At 36.1% G+C, this 20,348-nt stretch overlaps 5 protein-coding genes and 1 pseudogene across 5 annotated transcripts; 2 read left to right on the plus strand and 4 right to left on the minus strand.

Moving 5' to 3' along the window:
- Positions 1 to 3,073: 3,073 nt before the first annotated feature.
- LOC120215862 lies at positions 3,074 to 5,000 on the minus strand. Its single transcript, XM_039213397.1, has 6 exons — positions 4,704 to 5,000; positions 4,383 to 4,603; positions 4,135 to 4,315; positions 3,608 to 3,693; positions 3,421 to 3,512; positions 3,074 to 3,341 (listed from the first exon to the last, which is right to left on the minus strand). The coding sequence occupies exons 1-6, from the start codon at positions 4,791 to 4,793 to the stop codon at positions 3,133 to 3,135; spliced, it is 879 nt and encodes a 292-aa protein (XP_039069328.1). The 5' UTR covers positions 4,794 to 5,000; the 3' UTR covers positions 3,074 to 3,132.
- A 3,444-nt stretch (positions 5,001 to 8,444) lies between these two features.
- LOC120215838 (beta-glucuronosyltransferase GlcAT14B-like) lies at positions 8,445 to 9,787 on the plus strand. Its single transcript, XM_039213384.1, has 4 exons — positions 8,445 to 9,069; positions 9,332 to 9,420; positions 9,510 to 9,590; positions 9,644 to 9,787. Exons 1-4 carry the CDS (start codon positions 8,445 to 8,447, stop codon positions 9,785 to 9,787), a joined length of 939 nt encoding a protein of 312 aa, XP_039069315.1.
- On the plus strand, positions 9,786 to 10,147 carry LOC120215720 (beta-glucuronosyltransferase GlcAT14A-like). Its single transcript, XM_039213314.1, has one exon. The coding sequence runs from the start codon at positions 9,843 to 9,845 to the stop codon at positions 10,119 to 10,121; it is 279 nt and encodes a 92-aa protein (XP_039069245.1). The 5' UTR covers positions 9,786 to 9,842; the 3' UTR covers positions 10,122 to 10,147.
- A 188-nt stretch (positions 10,148 to 10,335) lies between these two features.
- LOC120215839 (cytochrome P450 89A2-like) lies at positions 10,336 to 11,489 on the minus strand. The gene is made up of 2 exons (XM_039213385.1): positions 11,346 to 11,489; positions 10,336 to 11,148 (listed from the first exon to the last, which is right to left on the minus strand). Exons 1-2 carry the CDS (start codon positions 11,487 to 11,489, stop codon positions 10,336 to 10,338), a joined length of 957 nt encoding a protein of 318 aa, XP_039069316.1.
- Positions 11,490 to 12,579: 1,090 nt separating this feature from the next.
- Positions 12,580 to 15,109, minus strand: LOC120216122 (probable galacturonosyltransferase 10). Its single transcript, XM_039213635.1, has 2 exons — positions 14,732 to 15,109; positions 12,580 to 14,228 (listed from the first exon to the last, which is right to left on the minus strand). Exons 1-2 carry the CDS (start codon positions 14,882 to 14,884, stop codon positions 12,780 to 12,782), a joined length of 1,602 nt encoding a protein of 533 aa, XP_039069566.1. The 5' UTR covers positions 14,885 to 15,109; the 3' UTR covers positions 12,580 to 12,779.
- A 3,324-nt stretch (positions 15,110 to 18,433) lies between these two features.
- LOC120215840 lies at positions 18,434 to 19,068 on the minus strand (annotated as a pseudogene).
- Between the last annotated feature and the right edge of the window lie 1,280 nt (positions 19,069 to 20,348).

Here is a 20,348-nt window from a genome sequence, read left to right on the forward strand (position 1 = left end):
GACAAATTCGACCACTGAATAAGCAACTGATTCACCGGTCGATTTTGACGCTTCACACTCCGTTTGTCAAGAACAATAGCTGGATAAATTTTCAATTGTCCATCATCCCCTACCTCTGGAGGATCGAGAGAGGTAAGCATATTCGACCCAATCTTTTTCTTTAATAAACTCACATGAAAAACTGGGTGAATTTTGGAATGTGGAGGTAATCGAAGTCTGTAAACAACTAAACCAATTTTTTCAATGATTTTGTAAGGACCAAAATATCTGGCAGAAAGCTTCAAGTTCTTTCTCAGGGCCAATGAAGTTTGTCTATACGGTTGTAATTTCAGGTAAACATCATCTCCCACATGGAATTCTCATTCAGTACGATGTTTATCTGATTTCTGTTTCATTCGATTCTGAGCTAGCAATAAATTCTCCTTTAAAATTCTATTCAATTATGTTCTGTGTTGCATGATCTCATGAACTGTTTGTACTGGAGTAGTAGTCTGTTGTTGTAATAATGGGGCTTCATAGCCATATAGTGCTTGAAATGGTATTGTGCCAATAGCAGTGTAGAAATTGGTGTTGTACCACCACTCTGCCTGAGGTAGCCACCTCGCCAATTCTTTTGGCTTCAAAAAACATAGACTGCGTAGGTACTGCTCCAAGCACTGATTAACTCTTTCCGTTTGGCCATCTGTTTCCGGATGGAAGGCAGTACTGAATAGGGTAGATGTCCCCAATTGTTTTAGAAACTCTTTCCAAAACAAACTTGTAAATATTTTGTCTCTGTCTGATATTGCAATTTGAGGCTGACCATGAAGTCGATAAATGTTATCTAGAAATTTTCGAGCCACTTCCACAGCAGTATATGGATGAGAAAGGGATATAAAGTGACTGTACTTGGTAAATTTATCAACAACCACTAGAATCGTATTAAACTTAGATGAAATAGGTAATCAAACCCACCACCTTATTTAAAAGCTTTATCATTGCTGCCGCCGCCAAGCATGCAAATGTTGTGCACAAGGCACAGTGGCCAGTGGGGTCATTGCTTAAACCCATGTATAGGAATGGATTAGAGAGGCTATTCATCAATTATAAGATGATTTAAATAATAATCAAAGCCTGAATTGTATTATCATAAATGTAATAAATTGTTTTTGTTGATAGGCGACGGGAATCAATTTGGATGTTAGTTGTCGATCGTCGATATTTTTTATTATTCTTTTATTTTTTTTATATTATATATTTTTTTAATTTTAGATAAGTCTATCTGTATAATCCGTTTTTATTTATCTTTATGGAACGTTTTTTTTTTGTCATTTGGCTATTGATCTCATGTATCTCTTTTAAGGGTCGATTTGAAATCGTCACGACTGATGATGATGGTGTTTATCTGCAGGGATGGACGTAAGATTTTATTTTAGGGGACGAAGTTGAACTTTTAAAATTCCAAGAGGCCGAAATAAATTTTTAATAGAAAATACATAGAAAAAATCTAAAATATATATAGTAATTTTAAATTTTCAGGGAGGCGACTACCACACTCGTCCCCTCGGTCAATTCCTATTTATATGTTATCTCGTTGATCTTCCCTATTTTGAACCATCGGATTGGATTCAGATGCCTGATTTATGTTCATGTGTAGCTTTTCACGTTACTCGAGTTTGATTTGCGATTTGTTGATGATTTTTTCAGTAGTTTGATCTTGTTTTGTAGTTCGTTTATCGATGTGATCAAATCTATTTGTATATATTTTTATTCAAGTTTTTTTATTAAGTTTTTAATCTTTCCTTGTATGGTCTTTATATGATCATTAGCGATTAGTTTTTGTCTTAATGATTATTACAAATTATCTTAATTATATACTTAATTTACGTTTATGATTATATATCTTCATTATAATTAAGGATATTTTTTTATTTTTAATAAAATTAACAAATTTTATCAATATATATAATAATAAGTTAAAATGAAAATTTATTTTTATGATAATATTTTATAATATTTTAATTCAAATCAATCTATTAATAAATTTAACTCTCAAAATTATACTAATGGGTCTAAAATAGATATATTTAGGGTTTATGTGGTTTGTTGTCGTATATATTTAGTCCTTATCGAATTTTCTCATCAATTTAACTCTCAAAATTATTTAATTATTGTATCATTTTATATCCTATCATTAACTTAAAACCCTAAATCATAAACCTTAAGTTAAGTCTAGGGTACGTGGTTTAGATGTTATAGGTTATGGTTTAGTGTTTATAATTTAGGGTTTTAAGTTATAGGTAGGGTATATAATGATGCAATTGAGCAATGTAGGGTATAAAATGAAGCAATTGAACAACTTCAAGAGTTAAATTAATGCTAAAATACGATAGGAGCTAAAGTGATAATTGAGTTTATTACAAGGGCAAAAGTTACCCTTATGCTATTGTAATAGTGATCCATTTATCTACGAACATTAATCATATCAATATAGATGATTCGAACACCCCTTATAAACTACATTTATTCGAGTCTAAAATAGTATCAACAGTTCCAAATCAATCAACTTCGTATTTCATTCCTAGATGCATGAAGTTGAAAAGAAAAGTGTTATGAAAAAGAGGAAGGAACATGTCATTAGTGCTAATTCAACGTAGTTGGGGAGGCCATTAACGAGCATTGAGTGACGTGAACGAAAGCTATAATCCTCTTTTTTTCTTTACTCGGGAAACTTTATTGTTAGTATTTAATCCATCAATTTTGATCTGTTTTAGTACTTAAATTTTTATTTTTTCAAAATCATACTTAAACTTTAGTTTTTGTTTCATTTAATATCCCGTTCAAAATTTAACATTAAATTTAAAAGTTTAAGTACTAAAAGCGTTAAGTTTTCAATGACGAGTTGTTAAAATAAAACAAAAACTAAACTCCTATGATTTTGAAAAAATTCAAGTTTAGGTATTAACTTCACCTTCAATCAACAAACTTGCTGGACAACATCCATTCTTTACGATAAAACAAGTGCCAACCAATATTCTCATAAGCTCAAGTACCTATTTAACTCAGAAGAAGGAGGAGGAGGAGGAGGAGGAGGAGGAGGAGGAGGAGCTCAAAATTCCAAGAACTGGAAATGAGGGAGCAATAACAACAACATTAGCCATGTCGAATCCCCCTGAAGTAGTCGAAGTCATGGTGTCGGACCCCAAGTTGCTTTAGCCACGAATCCGCCGCGCTCAAAAGCGACCCCAGCTTCTCTCGGTCGCGTCCGGCATTGCCCGACACCCACACGCCCCCCTGCATCTTGTATGTGGCCAGCCCGAACGGCGGAAGCGAGATGCCGTCATCACCGGCACCCTCCGTATCTGCTTCCGGAATAACATTCATCAGCCAAACCAAACCACTATCAACAAAAGCTTGAAAGAAAAAGATTGAAAATGAGACCTTGGAGTGAAGATGATAGAGTGTGGTAAGTAAGGAAGCATGTGGACAAATCCTTTATGGTCCTCCCCATGGGAATGTGATAAATTGGGTACCTAATGATATTATCAAAACGATGACGAGATTGAGATTTCATGAAAGTTGCTCAATTTTTGCAGAAATTTGATGGTAGGCAGAGAAAGAAAGAGACCAAGCAACTGCCATCCAACTTGCTGGAGAAAGATCAACGCTCCTCAATGACATCAAACCTGGGAATCTTCCACATAATCCATTAATCTGCAACAGGAGAGAATTTGGAGTTGAAAGACAATAATTCCAAAAAAAATTCAAGAACCAGGTTTTTTAGATAAATTATGCGTTTAGTACCTAAACTATTGTTTTGATCCGTTTTAATACTTAAACTTTCAATTCTTTTCAAACCCATACCTAAATTTAGGTTTTTTTACTCATACCTAAAGTTTTTGTTTCGTTTTAGTAACCCTGTTCAAAATTTAACATTAAGTTTTATTTTTTTAAAGTTTATATACTAAAATGGATAAAAATGATAGTTTAGGTACAAGATGCATTAAGTTTTTTAACGAAACGGTATTAAAATGAAACAAAAACTAATCGCTAGGTATGATTTTGAAAAAATTAAAAGTTTAGATACTAAAAAGGAATAAAACTGATAGTTTGAGTACTAAATATGTAGTTTACCCTAATTGTTTTCCTTATTACCTTATCCATGAGCGGCACCCTTCCATAAGGAGTTGATCTCTCGAAATACTGAAAGTAAAGGAAACCCAACCTGCTATCTTGCTCGGAACCGCCGTCCTCCGACGAGCATCCGTCCCACCGCAATAACTTGTCGGTGTCGCTCTCGTCGCTGCTCTCGTCGCTGAAGGAATCCGTCTCTTCCCTGAACAAGTCATCGATCAAACAATTCACACGCCATTAACTTCAGCTGAGAAAAAACATCGATTTACCTTAAGCCGTTGACCGGAGAACTGCTGGTGAAGATTTGCACGGCGGAGAGATACGGGACGTAATATTGAACTAAGGCTTCGTAGTCGTTCAACGTGATCGGAACTCCTGCTCCATACGCACTCCATTCGCCGTAACAATTCCAAAGATCAGATAATGTGAAATACTCCACATTTTCTTTCTCCCGGTGGTTCCATAAACGATTAAGCTTCCTAATTTCACTCTGCAAAATAAAACATTGAAATATTAATCACAAGAACAGAGCATGAAGCCATGAACCCATAATCAAAAAAATGTTTTTTTTCCTCTTTCTTTTCGCTAACCTTGGGAAGGAATCGTGATTTGACTGTTGGTGCTGTGCAATGGAGAAAGCAGTCGAGGTTCGACCGAGTTAACCCGGCGTCGAATCTCATGACTCTGAAGAGAAACACAGAGAACAGAGGAGGACGAAAGGGTAGAAAAACAGGTCGAGATTTGGTAAGAGATAAAAAAAATCAAATCTTCGTCTGACGAGAAATCAGAACGAAGATGAATAAATAAACAAACAAAAAATCTCTGTTTTCGACCAAGTCTTCGTTGGTACTTGACGATGTTGTCTGATTCAACTCTTTCCAGGTCATGCAAAACGCAAAGCCGACTCTGTTCGGATAAAAGCGAAGAAACAGCTTAGAAAAATATAAACTTCAAGTTAATTTCAAAAACCCGGTACTCAAAAACAGCAGGAATTCCGAGAAAACGATGGAAAAAACTTGTAAATTTTCTGGGTAAAAGATTTGATGGATTTTGGTATGTCCTTTGAATAGTATACAAAAAAAATATCTTAATAAGTAGGGAAATTTTAATTAATTTTCTCAGTAAGTATTTAACGATAACTCTTAATCTTTCGACTTTAAATATTTATACTTTTGATATTTATAATGTTTAAACTTAAATCTTACGAAGATCAATTAATTCGTGCAAAAAAAGAAAAATATAACACAAGAATTTTTCAGAGGGCCATATATCCTAATATTACTCTCGTCCAAAAACATTTAACTCCGAAATTATGATGAGATAAAATACTAAAAGGTATAATTGCACTTTAATTAATTACAATATACTGTATTAGTTTAGCTCCAATAAAAGCATTAAATATAAATACCTTTTCTAGGGTGATAATTAAATAATATTTAATTATCATTTTATGTATCAGTTGAGTGAATCCTATCAAATATACAACAAAGGGAAAAGTATAAAAGGTTTAGCTTTATAAATTAAAAATGATAAAATATTTTAAAATAAAATACTAATTATAGTTATAATTAGAAAATTATCTGAGATATTATATATTAATGTAACTTGCAATTTCCTTTCTTTTGATGGTTTTAATAACAACTGATGATACAGTGATTATGAAATAGAATCAGAATTTTAATTATTATTTTATAACTTTCAAAATATTTTTCTTAATTTAATGATTAATAATGTACTTTATCTTATTGTTTTTTAGTCTTTATATAAATATATAAATAAACGATATTTTATTAGGACTTATTCTATGACCTAATTTGAGAAAAATCCTTACACAATCATTAGAATTTTTAAAAAGAAATATTTGTTACACTTTTTATTTTCATATCAACTGTTAAAATATTAATTATAATATTGATATGATATACTTGAAGAGCGAAAGGCTCTTAACCTTGTGGTCGTAGGATCGAGTCCCACGGTGGGCAATTCATAATTCTGATTGCCGGGGGTCTTCCACGGAAGCTGCTCTCAACCTGGCGTTGGGGGCAGCCTACTACCCTACCTCCCCCTTACCCCATTATATATGAGAATAGGGTTAGTCAATTTTATATGATATACTTGACCGAAACCCTTCCAATTAAAACAAAATAAGTGATTAAATTGGGTTGGGAGAGTCGAAACTTGACATTTACGAACGAAATAAATTGGGTTGGGAGAGTTGAAACTTGACATTTACGAACGAAACAAATTGAGTTGGGAGGGTCACACTCATCTCTGTAATACCCGATCTGGATTAGTCGGCCAATAGATTGAATATAAGTGATTAATTAAAAAACTAAATAATTAATATTAAATTGGATTCAATTTTATTAGAAATTCGTTGGAAGATGAGAAGTTGAAGCTTTTATTGTTTGATTTGTGGCAATTGGTTATTAGGCCAAACGTAACCACATTAGGATGAAAGCTGACCGCTGCCACATCCTTCCATCTAATGTCATTGTCATTAATTTGAATTTCGATTTTTTTCTAATTTTTTAAAAATTAGATTAAGTTTTACTCACCCATAAAAATACTATAATTAAAAGAAAATAATTGATGTTTATCTCGTGTTTATAAGACCTACCTTTACTTGGTCTAATCGTCAAGAGGGAAACTAACTTGCTAGGAAACTTGATAGGGTTGTTGCTTCTACTATTTGGATGGCCTGTTCTCCTTGAGCTAGAGTAGAGTTCCTTGCTCCTACTCCTTTCGATCACTGCCTTTATCTGATGCATTTGGAGCTTAATTCTGCCTTGAAAGATGTCTGTTTAGATTGCTTGTGTGATAAGGGATTGTTCTTTTTAGCAGGTTGATGTGTCCCGGGGATGTAGTTGGACTTGGAAGAGTCTATTGCGTGTCAGAGAGCAAGCGGCGTCTATTGAGGTATTGCTTGGGGACTCTTTCTCTTCGGTTATCCATGTTTGGGAGGAAATAAGGCCAAATTTGGGTGAAGTCCATTGGAATAGGTTACTTTGGCATCCGAGACACATTCCTAGGAATTCAGTTATTGCGTGGATGATTGTGCTTGACTGACTTCCCACCTAATGAATGCTTTTGAGTTCGAGATGCATGTAGATGACCTTTGCGTTTTGTGTAAGAAATACTTGGAGACATGAGATCACCTATTCTTCTAGTGTGAATTTTCTAAGCAAGTTTAGGGGAGCGTTTTGCTGTTATGTCAGTCGAATAGAGGGATGATGAGTTGGAGCTCGGAGCTTGCATGGGCATGCGGCGGTTTGAAGAGAAGATCCCTTATATCGATGGTTTTAAAGTTGGCTTGGAATAACTCCATCTCGCTGATATGGAGAGAGATGAATGGCAGATCGTTTAGGAATCGGGAGAGCATTGCAGTAGAGATTGTTGCTCGCGTCAAAGAGACTGTCAAGCTCAGATTGAGAGGTAAGATATACACTAGGATAGGGGTTGTAAGTAAGAGGATTTGTATAGGTTAAAGTCTGCAGGATTAGTGTCCTTGCTTGGGGTTTTGACCATTAAATTATTATTATTATTATTATCAAATTAATTCAACTATGTAAAATAATAATTAATTTTAAATTAGCATAAATTATTTTATCATTTTTAACACGTGATTCCCGGGCAAGCGATCGCTGCTCGAGACATGCCGACGAACGACGATCAAATGAAGCACCCCGAGTTTCTGAAACACGACCGCAGCGTGCTCATTCCGGGCTTCGGACGAGTGCTGCTGCCACCTGTTTTCAAACATCACCATCCACACACCACCAGCAGTGGCGGTCACAGTGGCAGCACAAGCGGTGGAAATAGCCAGATTCCGGGCGGCGACGACACGTTCGCTCCGAACCCTGGTTACAAGGTGCCGATCCCGGGAGGCCGTGGTGGTGCACGTCCTTGACATGCATATTGGCTATGGAACTTTGAATCAATTAGAGAATAAAGGCTACCGGTTATCGAGATTGTGGCTTATGAGTCCCCTAGAAGTTTATATGAATTCGAGTTTGTTGTCATTTTAGTGAAGTCTACTTGTGCTTGCATTTTCCACTAGGAAACCATTGTTAATGCATCTCATTTTCCAAATTTATCAAATGTGGTCTATTATGCTTTATTGTATTTATAATTCGATCCGAGAATAATAATACGATTAATCTTTATATATTTAGAGATAATTGATATAATATTTATTTCTTTATTTTATCTAATAAAAATTAAACATATATTATATATGGTCAAATCAAGTCGAATGTAAGTATTTCACCTTCCTTGGAGTTCTTCAGCTTAATCTAAAGGCCGGGGATTTTGGTTTTCTGTTACCCAAAATGAGAAAGCTATATAGGAAACTCGTGAGGAAAAATGTCAATTCGCATTCGGGAAGGATGTTTAGCGATAGAAAATGGATTATCCCATTTCTTGCAAGCTTATTGGTATCGGTTACATTGTTTGTCTCTGCCATTTTTTGGTTGTACAACGCTCCTAACGGTGGAGATGAGTTGTCGTTTGACATTATTTCCTTTGCTAGAGCAGAGGAGTCTACTGGGTACTTTGTAGAATCAGATTTAAAGAAATCGATCAACACGAGTGGATATTCAAACATGGAACCAGCTAGGCTAGCGTATCTTATTTCGGGGACGAAGGGAGATAGTAATAGAATGACGAAGACCTTGCAGGCAGTGTATCACCCCAGGAATCAGTATGTTCGGCATTTGGATCTCGAGGCTCCGCCGCGAGAAAGGCTGGAATTTAGTAATATGGCAAAGAATGATCCGACTTTTCGTGAAGTTGAGAATGTGCTTGTGATGTCGCAATCGAACTTGGTAACATACAAAGGTCCTACTATGATAGCCTGTACCCTTCAAGCAATTGCAATTCTTTTGAAGGAGAGCTTGGAGTGGGATTGGTTTCTAAACCTGAGTGCCTCTGATTATCCCCTTGTGACTCAAGATGGTTAGTGCTAAGACTTTGGCTCTTTTATCATTTCATGATCAGGGCTGTTCCTTGTTATTGTCATATCTGTTAGGGCTTCTTTTATAGTATAAGGGTTTAGAGAACGATTCCATGCTTGCTACCACCTAATCTTATCGGAATTACTAAGTTCTTGACAGCATTCGAACAGAGTTACATGCTTGTGACCCTCTTGAGCTAAAATGTTTGTGCTCTTTCTAGCATGCTTGCCGAAGAATATCTGATTCGTGTTTTAGTTGTGCAGATTTGCAGCATGTCTTCTCCATTTTGTCGAGAGATCTTAATTTCATTGAGCATACACAGATTGCTGGTTGGGAAGCTATAAGAACTAGCGTAGATGCTATTCTTGAAATATTCCTTTCCTTATGCCTTAATGTCACCCGCTTTCAACGTGTGTTTACGTGCTTTTGCTGTTGATCCAGGCCTTTACTTGTCTAAGAAGTCTGACATTGCTTGGACCACTCAACGCCGATCACTGCCCACATCTTTCAAGTTGTATACAGGTTGGTTTTTGTTCTTTATTGTTTCTTTTCTGAGCACACCGTTGCCGTAATAGTTTCTCGAACCATTGGCCGATTGCTTTCTCGTTGCCACTTTGATTTATGTCACTGACTGTGTTATCTTGAAGTCTCGAATGTTGTTCTATAGTCATGGACCGATAAGGATGGTTGTGTTTCGCCTGCTTATTTCTCAGCCGTGACCTCCATTTCATTGCTTGGGACACTCCTCCGAAGCAACATTCAAAATCCTTGTCAATGGAGGACTTCGACAAAATGGTGAAAAGCAACGCACCCTTCGCCCGGAAGTTCCATAAGAACGATCCAGTCTTGGATAAAATCGATAAAGAGCCTTTGGGCCGCAGCGATCGTTTTGCACTTGGAGCTTGGTGTGTTGGGAGCTCAGAGGGTGGAGCCAACATGTGTTCCGTACGTGGAAATGATTCTGTGTTCGCACCAGGCCCCGGTGCCGGGAGGCTGCAAGAACTGGTTAAAGGTCTGCTATCCGAAGATTTTCGGAAAAAGCATTGTTCTTGATAGTTGTAAAGGGTGTTATAACTCTGAGTGCATTGATTTTTCCACAAGAACCATCCATGGCTCTGTGTTCTTATTTTGGATGATAAAACCGGTTACGATATTTATAATTACAATATATATATATATAGTCTGTAGACGCAGTTACCAGACGTAGTTATTCGAACTTGAATCTTCAAAAGAAAACAGCATTTATTTATATTACTGAAATCGAGTTTTAGAATCTAGGCAGTAAAATTGTTTTCAATGGATTCTTCATGGTCATTACGAACTCTTGCTTTGGTTCGATATCAATGTCTTCCCCGTCAACTTTCTTCCACTCCAAACACCAAACCAAATTCGCCACAAAATACTCCAAATGCAGCATCGCCGTTGCATGTCCCGGGCAGCTTCTTCTTCCCGCACCAAACGGCATCATTTTAATCTCCCTTTTCTCAGTTATAAAATTAATCACGTCACCATTTTCATGGCTAGTTACAAATCTCTCCGGTCTGAAAATGGTGGGATCATCCCACACCTTGGGGTCCATAGTCATGTCGTCGGTCATGAAATAAACCATCATGTTTCTGGGCAATTTAGAGCCATTAAAATCGATGTCCCCCGTAGATAAATGTGGCGTCAGAAAAGTACCTAATGTATGTTTCCTCAAACTTTCTAAGATTACAGCTTTAAGATATGGAATCTTCTGCAATTCTTCTTCGTTCACCAGTTTTGAACCGTCTTTTAATACCCTTTTGATCTCCATGAATAATTTCTCTTGAATGTGTTGATGTTTCTCCAGATTCGCCATCATCCATTGTAGTGTCGAGGTTGTAGCGTGAGTTCCACCGTTGAGGAACTCTGAACATAAACCGGTGAGTTCGTCATTGTCAAGCTTCCGGTTCTCGTCGTCCTGTAGATGTATATCCAACAATTTGTCAATATATGAAGAGCCAAATTTATCATCTTGGGATTCCTTTAACTTAATTCGTTGTTTTATCAATGGCATGAACAATGCCTTTTGTTGTTGTCCCACTTCAAAGGTTTCATCCTAGAGTTTACGGAACACAAACTTCGTCAACCTCGGTCAAATCCAAGTTGCATAAACCATGCTAACTCTGCTAAACTTCGACAACAATCGTTCCACGACATCCTGGATTTCCCTTATTTTTTTATCGTCGAACTCGTCTCCAAATCACATTACAACTAGCAAGCTAAACATTGAGAATTGGAAATGCTCCGGTTCACTTCCGGATTGAAGCCTAAGGCTGCATATGAGCCTTTCCATTGCCCACCGTCGTGCATGCAAGTATGTTTTTGTGAGGTTTCGTCGGAGCAAATGCCATTTGCTGCCGTAGAAAGCGGTGGTGATATGGTTTTGGTTTGAGCCATCGAAAGTGAGTGGACGACTGGCGAAGCTAGCACCTTCTTTAACTAAGGCTTAGTGAGTGAGAAAGCGATGGGCGACAAAGATGTACTTTGGTGATAATGGGACCGAACTTTGCATAAAGAAATCAAATTACAGGGTGAAGATCATTGAAAGATTTTCGAAACAACAGCCAGTTACCGATGACTGGGAAAGGAACGGGACCTGGAGGAAGGTTCGGAGAGTGCTTTGTTGAAAGATAGATGGAGTTGAAAATGTGCTTTAGAAGATAAGAAATGGAGACAAGGAATATTATGATCAAAGCTTCCATGGCAGTGATGATTGTATTGTGAAAATAGGGTATTATGGAATGCATTAATAAGAAAGCAAGAAGATATATATATATATACACACACACACACTCTTACATAGCGTATCTGTGTTTAAAGCTTTAATTTACATAGCGGTTTTCGCCCAAAATAGTAAACTTCAAAGTTCCAACATACTCAAGTGAACTAAGAAACAATTAAGTAAATATAAACCATTCAACAATTTATATGTAAGGAATTAGTAGAAATTATTAATCAAGTGTTTAACTATAACTGGACTAACTTCTCAATTTTCATGAAGTACAAGACAGATTTGTTGGTAATACAGGCAAAGATTGCCGCTGTTTAGATTCATTAGTCAACTAAATTCAACAATAACAATTCAGACCTGTGTCTTCTGTTTTGTCTCTACACTTTCACCTTTACATCATCTTTTAAGTAACTGTCCCTGTCCTGTTAGACAAGACAAAGCATATAGCAGATGCCAAGTTTGGAGTTTCTTTTGATTAATCCAAAGGGAGAAGAAAGAGTAAAATTTAGGAGGCAAGATAGCTATTTCCAGGCCAATATGATGGTCGGATTTGGAGATCAGAGGAGAGTGTGAAGCATTATGTATAAATCTAGGAAAATCGAGACTGATTTTATCAGGCATTCGTTATAATTAGTACATCATATCAGATCAGACATATGCACATATATGTGTGTGTATGCGCGACCGTGTGTGTGCAATAATGATGCTATGAGCCTATGGGCTGATTAACTGATAATAGATCAATTCTTTTTCTTCTCATGAAGGACGTTTAAATAATTGATTGATATGAATGAACAATCTTATACTACAAGGAGCTAGTTGAAATGAATTAAATACCATGTTACAGCTACCAGCAATGCCTGACCTCTTTTAGAATAGTACAAGCATACTTCACCTCAAAATTAGAAGCTTCCAAGGCAGTGAACTCTGGTCGTGGAATACTCGATGGCAATTTATCAATAAAAATTGCACTGCTGCAATAGAGGATGTGTATAATCAACATACTTCTCCCAGAGGGGCTTGTATTTCTCTATCCCAATTTTCAACCATGGCTTTGAATTCCCATTGAAGTGTAGCACAACCCCTTTCTCTAGCAGCTTGGGATCGACATTTGTATAGCCCAACCCCAGAACATGCCACGACGGGTCCAATGCCTCCGTCAATCCATAGAATGTCAGCAATCCGGGTGGCAGTGTCCCAAGTTTCCATAATGTCCTGTCCACATTCCTTTCTTGCCAATAGTGGTAGATGCCAGTCACGTTCCTCTTCCTCCACTCAACCAAATCGAAAACATTCATCCCAAATGCCCAACCACATGCATCGGGATCAAAATGAGCTCTTATAAGAGGGTGAGAGTAATTTAGATATTTATGGTATCTGTGAAATGTCTCCATGCATGTCTCAACTGCTCCGTTGACATTGCCATTCAAATCAATGGAAAATAGACCAGACAAATCCTTCTGAACCACAATGTCATCATCGAGAAATACCACCTTCTTCAGAGCTGGGAAAACTTCAGGAATGTAAAACCGCAAATGGTTAAGCATTGATAGGTACTTAGGATTTTGGAACTTGATTGGAATCCGGCCATCATTATGCCCAGAAAAATAGTAACTCTGAGTCTCAGCATCTTGGAGCTGCTTAAGAACTGGAACATAAGAAGCATTCAGCCACTTGAAGTCATCAAACTTCTGAACCTCAACCGTCGCTCCCCAGAAACTGTTCATGGCAAACCAAGCCTTCATTGCAGCATAGTTTATTTCATCGGTTACAAGATGAAAGACAACCTCATAAGGATTTTTGTAATTTAAAGCTGTTGAGTTAACCACCACAGAACTGGCAAGGATGTTATCAGAGAAGACACAGAAATGATACAGACTGTTATCTCTAAGTTTTGCATCCAATTGCTTTCTTTCCTTCAGTTTCCTTTGTAAATTTGGGTTTCCAAAATATTCAGTAGTCAACCGAACACCGAGACAGTATAGAGTTTTGGGGACTTCTTCAGCGGCTATTTGCCCATATTTTGAACTTTTCTCACTCACTGAACTCATCTGTTCTTCAAGAGCTTGGATTTTGGCTTTCAATCTCATAATCATCGTTGCACTATCATAGTGGAGTTGCTGGGCCTGGTATAGCAAAAGTGCCATATCACGAACTGCAGTCTCTGATTCTCCAACTATCAAAGGAGTTCGCCTAGTCGCAGCATTTGACAGAAGGGTCTGTGAATTACGGATCTGGGCACTTAATTCCCAAGCATATTGGAGATTGTTGCTTTCTTTTGCTATCACAACAAGTGCCTTTGCAATAGAAATTTGGTCGGTAAGTTGCCTTGTGACGGAGTTGGGGCTTAACATTTCATCGGTGATGTTTAGGCCTTCCAAAATTCTGTCATAATGATAAGGTCTCTGCAAACAAGGAATACCAACACAGACAAGTGATACGTGAGAATTATATGGATGAAAAGTGAGTATATCTGAATGACCTGCTTTAGCAATTAAGCATGAATAGATGATAATTGACGTGAAAAAGAGTTTTTGTTATCCTGCTGGCCAAAAACTAACACTCACATGACCAGAACCATTTAGCTATTAAACCGACACCATTTTAGCTAAGTCGATCCATACAAAGTAATGCATCAAACAAAGAACAGATTCTACACAATTATTCCTGACAAAGAATGTCCCGATGAAACATTTGGAATGCTGTAATATATAAACCTCTGAAAATTGAGACACTTCAAAGTAACGTGAGAAACTGCAGTACAGCGCAAGAGATAACCAATGGTTCCAATTATAAGACGCTAAAATTCACCTTAATCATCTAATTTAAACGGTACCCAGAATAGAAATCTGTTCAAATAGGTCCACAAATTACCCAAAATAAATGACAAAAGAGAGTAGATCTTTACCTTAGAAAGAGAGGGTCTAGAATCAATCTGAGCCTCCTTGGTCAAAATCAATATGAAGAAGACTAACACCACAATCCCGCACATTATCCACCACACCACATTGGAAAGCCTCCTCCGCACCGGCCTCCTTAAATCTAATCCTCTCCGCCTCATCTTTCACAACTCCTACCGGTCCCGTTTGCTTCAAGGACAGTAGACAAACAATTCAACCACCACTCTTTTTGCCAGGAATTTTGATGATCCCCAACTTGAAGCAGTTGTCGGTGATCTAAATCGGGAAATGAAAGTGAGAGAGTGGATTGGTTTTGATTTGGAAATTGGAATTAAGGGAAAGGGAAAGCGTGGTGGGCAGTGAAGCAGGAGTCTTACTGAATTTAACACTTGTTTGATGAACGTGTGCTTATGTTGTAATGAAGTGGACACCCGGATTAAGATTGCTCTCTATCGTCCCATCTCATGATTTTCAGATTTCTTTTTTCTATTATATTAAAAATGATTTTTTTAGTTAATAAACGTCGGATAAAATATATAAGAGAAAATCGCCTCAGTGACCAAAAATACCTTATAATATACGATTTTAATCAACTTTTTTTGGATTTACCAAAATGACCAATAAAATCGCAACGCGATATCAAAATCGCAACGCGATTTAGAAAATCGCAACGTTAAAAAGAAAATCGCAACGGTCAAAAGAAAATCGCAACGCGAGCTTCCAAGTTCGCAACGCGATTTAGAAGAAAATCGCAATGCGACTGAGAGAATCGCAATGCGACTGAGAGAATCGCAATGCGATTTATAGAATCGCAACGTTGAAAATAAAATCGCAACGGTCAAAAGAATAGTTAAAAAAATTTTGTTTCTTAAGAATTTTCTCTAAAAAGATAGTATCCGCGCGTACGTGTCGAAGACACGTATTACCACGACCGCGACCGCGACCGCGACCCGAGACGAGACGGCGGCGGCGGCGGCACGCGAGAGTCCCCCTTGTCCTCTTTCACTCAACAAGGAAGTGCAAAATACAAGCCTTAAATATAATTCCCAATAGTGTTTCCAATACTATGTGGGATTGAGCATTACCAACACTTGTTCCCAATATCATTATTCTTCATAAGTTATCATCCATTACAATATGAATTATCGATAATAAATTAATTCATTTTAATAAGTATTTAAAATTATAACTTGATAAATACATGAAATAATTCTATTATTAAATAAAAAATATATTTTTTATATTAAAATTATTGAGATAGATATTTACTATAAAAGTAAAAGATTTTTTTTTCACGTACAACCTCTATGTGAATTAGTTTCACAATAAGGTATCGGTTATGCATTGGATTCTTTCGTATTAGATGGTCTTTAATAAGATCATCATCATCATTCTTTTGTTCAACAATACCATATATTAATGAGGTATATTGGTTCATTAACACGACTAATTCATATTGTAATGGATGATAACTTATGAAGAATAATGATATTTGGAACAAGTGTTGGTAATGCTCAATCCCACATAGTATTGGAAATACTATTGGGAATGGTATTTAAGGCTTGTATTTTGCACTTCCTTGTTGAGTGAAAGAGGACAAGGGGGACTCTCGCGCGCCGCCGCCGCCGCCGTCTCGTCTCGGGTCGGGTCGGGTCGGGTCGGGTCGTGGTCGTGGTCGTGGTCGTGGTCGTGGTCGTGGTCGTGGTCGTGGTCGTGGTAATACGTGTCTTCGACACGTCCGCGCGGATACTATCTTTTTAGAGAAAATTCTTAAGAAACAAATTTTTTTTAACTATTCTTTTGACCGTTGCGATTCTCTCAGTCGCATTGCGATTCTATCAGTCGCGTTGCGATTCTCTCAGTCGCATTGCGATTCTCTCAGTTATAAAATAGAGTCTTTCAACCATTGAAAATAGTTTTTGGTCACTGATGCGATTTTCTCAATATATAAATAGTTTAAAATAGAGTCTTTCAACCATTGAAAGTTATAAAATAGTTTTTCAACTATAAAATATTATTTTTTAAGTCATCTGACTATTAAAAATTATAAAATAGTCATATGATTATTTATTGTGCTCCAAAATTGTCATTTTTCGTTAAAAACTTTATGACAGTTTGATTTGAATGTTAACCTATTGACTAAGATATGATATAATATGAAACATCTCGAATGCTTATCATATATCAGTCAGTATGTTAACGTTTAGCTCAAACTATCATATTTTTTTAACAAATAGGATGAATTTGGAATAAAATGAATAATCAGGTGATCATTTTATAACTTCTAATAGTTAGAGATCTTAAAAAAACAATGTCTTATAGTTATGTGACTATTTTATAACTTTTAATAATCATAGGACTCAATAAAATAATATTTTATAGTCGAGGGATATATTTGTTTACTTTATCCATAAATTTTAAATATTATAAAATAAATAAATATTTAAGTTATTATTATTTTCATTTTATAACAGTTTAATAAATTTAATAATTTTTTAATATTTAAAAAATTGTTGATAATCTCTTTTTTTTTCTCGACCTAATTTTCTTTTAATATTTTTATCGTTTTTTTCTTTTTCTTCAATTATTGTTTAGACGACAGTTACACTAATCTTAATGTTGGTTGTCGACCTTCGTTGATTATTAGTTCTTTTGTTTTTTATACCATGTCTTTTATTTTCTTTTTTCTTGAGTTTTTTTTATTTTTTATTTTTTTGAAAATGAATTTTTGTCCTTGTGACACGTTTTTCTCTGTTTTTGTGACACATGTTCTCTCTTATCTTGTGACACGCGTTTTCTCTGCTCTTGTGACATGTGATGAAGTGTTGCAGGTCCAACACGATGGCCGGAAGCCGCCGAACGGCGACAACCAACAGTGGAAGAGAAACCAGTAATTAGAGAGTGTGAAAAATACAAATGAAAGAGAAATAGAGTTTTACTAAACTGATAGAAAATATTACAAAAGCCTGTTTCTTAACTCAATATTCAATAGGCATTTATAGCCCTTAATAAGATGCTAACAAACTAACTAATTTCTAACTAATCAAAACAACCTAACTGATAGTTCAACATTCTTCCTGCTTCTTCAATTTTCTTGATCTTCTTCTTCTTAAAAAAAAATCATTGTCCTCATTCACTTATTCGGACTTTCTTCAACTTTCCTCGGTTTTTCTTCTTCTTCTTTTCAAGAGTTGTTTCCTCATCTTAAATGTTCTTCCTCTTCACTTATTGGGACTTTCTTTTTGTTGGAAGCAAGACAGTTAAGCTACGAGCTCCCGGATGCAATCTGAAACCTCTCTTGGGCAAGAAAACACCCTATTTTGTCTGGTTAAGGAAGGCAAGGTTGTTAAACTCTCAACCCTCCCCAGATAATTTTTCTTTCCATGAAACCTTAGCTGTTAAGCCTCAAAGTCTCATATTCACCTTGTGAGAGAAGCAAACAAGTAACAAAGAAACACAAGCTGAGATTAACTGAGCAACCCAAATCTATAGTAGAAATGTCCATAAATCAATAGCAACACCAGCTTAGAACCAAATCAAAATGCAACATACAACATACGTCTGTAATTTGAGAAGCATCACACGTCAACAACACACTAACAGTAGTGATGAACAATTATCACATCTACCAGCATTAACCCAACTTGGAACTCAGATGATCAACATTCAAATATGAAGAACCATGAATCAATATCAGCAGTAGAAATCGCTCATGCATTGCTGCACCAATCTTTGCAGGAAATTCCAATCTTACATTCCCCGGGTTTAATGATGCCAAGGCAGTTTAGACCAATTAACCTGGTTTTTGATTATTGATTCAGGACAGCCTTCACACGAACCATGTCATGTTGAGGAATTCCTTCCGTGATGCAAACAACCAGATCCAGTTCAGCTTCCATAGCCTCCATGATAGCAGCTGCAACACAAGGTGGAGGAACATAAAAGACAAAGGCATTGGCCTTGGTTTCAGCTTTTGCTTCCGCTACTGAATTGAAAACAGGAAGTCCTAACTGCTCTGTGCCACCCTTCTTTGGTGTAACTCCACCAACCATCTTAGTATCATATTCGATGGCTTGCTCGGTGTGGAAAGTTCCATTCTTTCCCGTAATGCCTTGACAAATAACACGAGTATTCTTGTCTACGAAAACCGCCGACAGAGACGCTGGAGCCGCCGAGAAAGCCCGTGACTGGGTCAGAAATTGAGAAGAGGAGGAGAGGGAACTAAGTGGGGGATATCTGAGAAGACAAAGATCGGATGAGTTGTGAGGTTTGTCTAGCCATTACTACTGCTGTTGATTCAGTATTGGATCTCCTTTGCCTCTCTCGCTGCTGTAGAAACCCATAAAATGTACTCCGACTGAGAATGAGGCGACAAAGGAATCTTCGAAGAGATTGAGGAACCCGATCAAAGAACAGAATAGAAACAGTGGAAGAAAGATGACGTCAGGATCTTTGGCGAATGATACCATGATGAAGTGTTGCAGGTCCAACACGATGGCCGGAAGCCGCCGAACGGCGGCAACCAACAGTGGAAGAGAAACCAGTAATTAGAGAGTGTGAAAAATATAAATGAAAGAGAAATAGGGTTTTACTAAACTGATAGAAAAGATTACAAAAGGTTGTTTCTTAGCTCAATATTCAATAGGCATATATAGCCCTTAATAAGATGCTAACAAACTAACTAATTTCTAACTAATCAAAACAACCTAACTGATAGTTCAACAACATGTTCTTTATAGTTTTTTGTACGATTTTCGTATATATTTGCAGTCATTTTGGTACTCGTACAAAAACCATCAAGATATTTATTTTCTGATTAGTTTATCGATGGTCACGTATAGTCAAATCTCCTATTTGATAAAAGGTTATTTGCCGATATTATTAGAATTGTGTAGCAAAGCAACCTGTCAGATTGTTTAGTTCACTCACTATTCCTTTATCACTTCGAAAAGCGTCTCATTCGACAGAGACGATGAATTTTTTTTAAGTTATTGGATTTTGATATTGATCGTTATTCTTTATGGAAGATTTTATTTTTATTCGTATCTTTAGGTTTAATATTTTATTTTTGTATGAAAAATTTAGTAACTATTGTCTTCAATTTTTTTCTTTTTATTTTAATGCATTGTAATTTTGATTCATTTCATTATTAATGAAATTCAATTGTCATTATTAAAAAAACATTTGTCGATAAAAAAACTTATTTAACATAACTTCATGACCTTTTATATAATTTATCTTATAAGTTATTATATTGTAATTAATCTACTATGTATTAATTTCATCAAATACCATTGAATTATGGGTTGAATTCTTCAATTAGTCTTTAAACATTAAAAATGTTTCAATTGAATATTTAAATTAAATTATTATTTCAATAAAATCATTTTGTCAATCAAACCATTATTCTTAGTTTTTTTTTATAAAAATATTCTTAATGTTAAATGGAAATTTTGAATTGATATGTTTAAAATGTGAATTAATATACTAACAATAAATTAATCTAGTGGAGTGAGATACTTAATTTAGTGATGTTCTTCTCATGGACAGACTATCCTCGTGATTGTGCATCATGTCTACCACATCTATTATGATACTTTGTTGAGTCAATCGAACTAATTGAAT

Source organism: Hibiscus syriacus, unplaced genomic scaffold, assembly GCF_006381635.1.
Source record: "Hibiscus syriacus cultivar Baekdansim isolate YM2019G1 unplaced genomic scaffold, ASM638163v2 tig00110156_pilon, whole genome shotgun sequence".
Classification (NCBI taxonomy): domain Eukaryota; kingdom Viridiplantae; phylum Streptophyta; class Magnoliopsida; order Malvales; family Malvaceae; genus Hibiscus; species Hibiscus syriacus.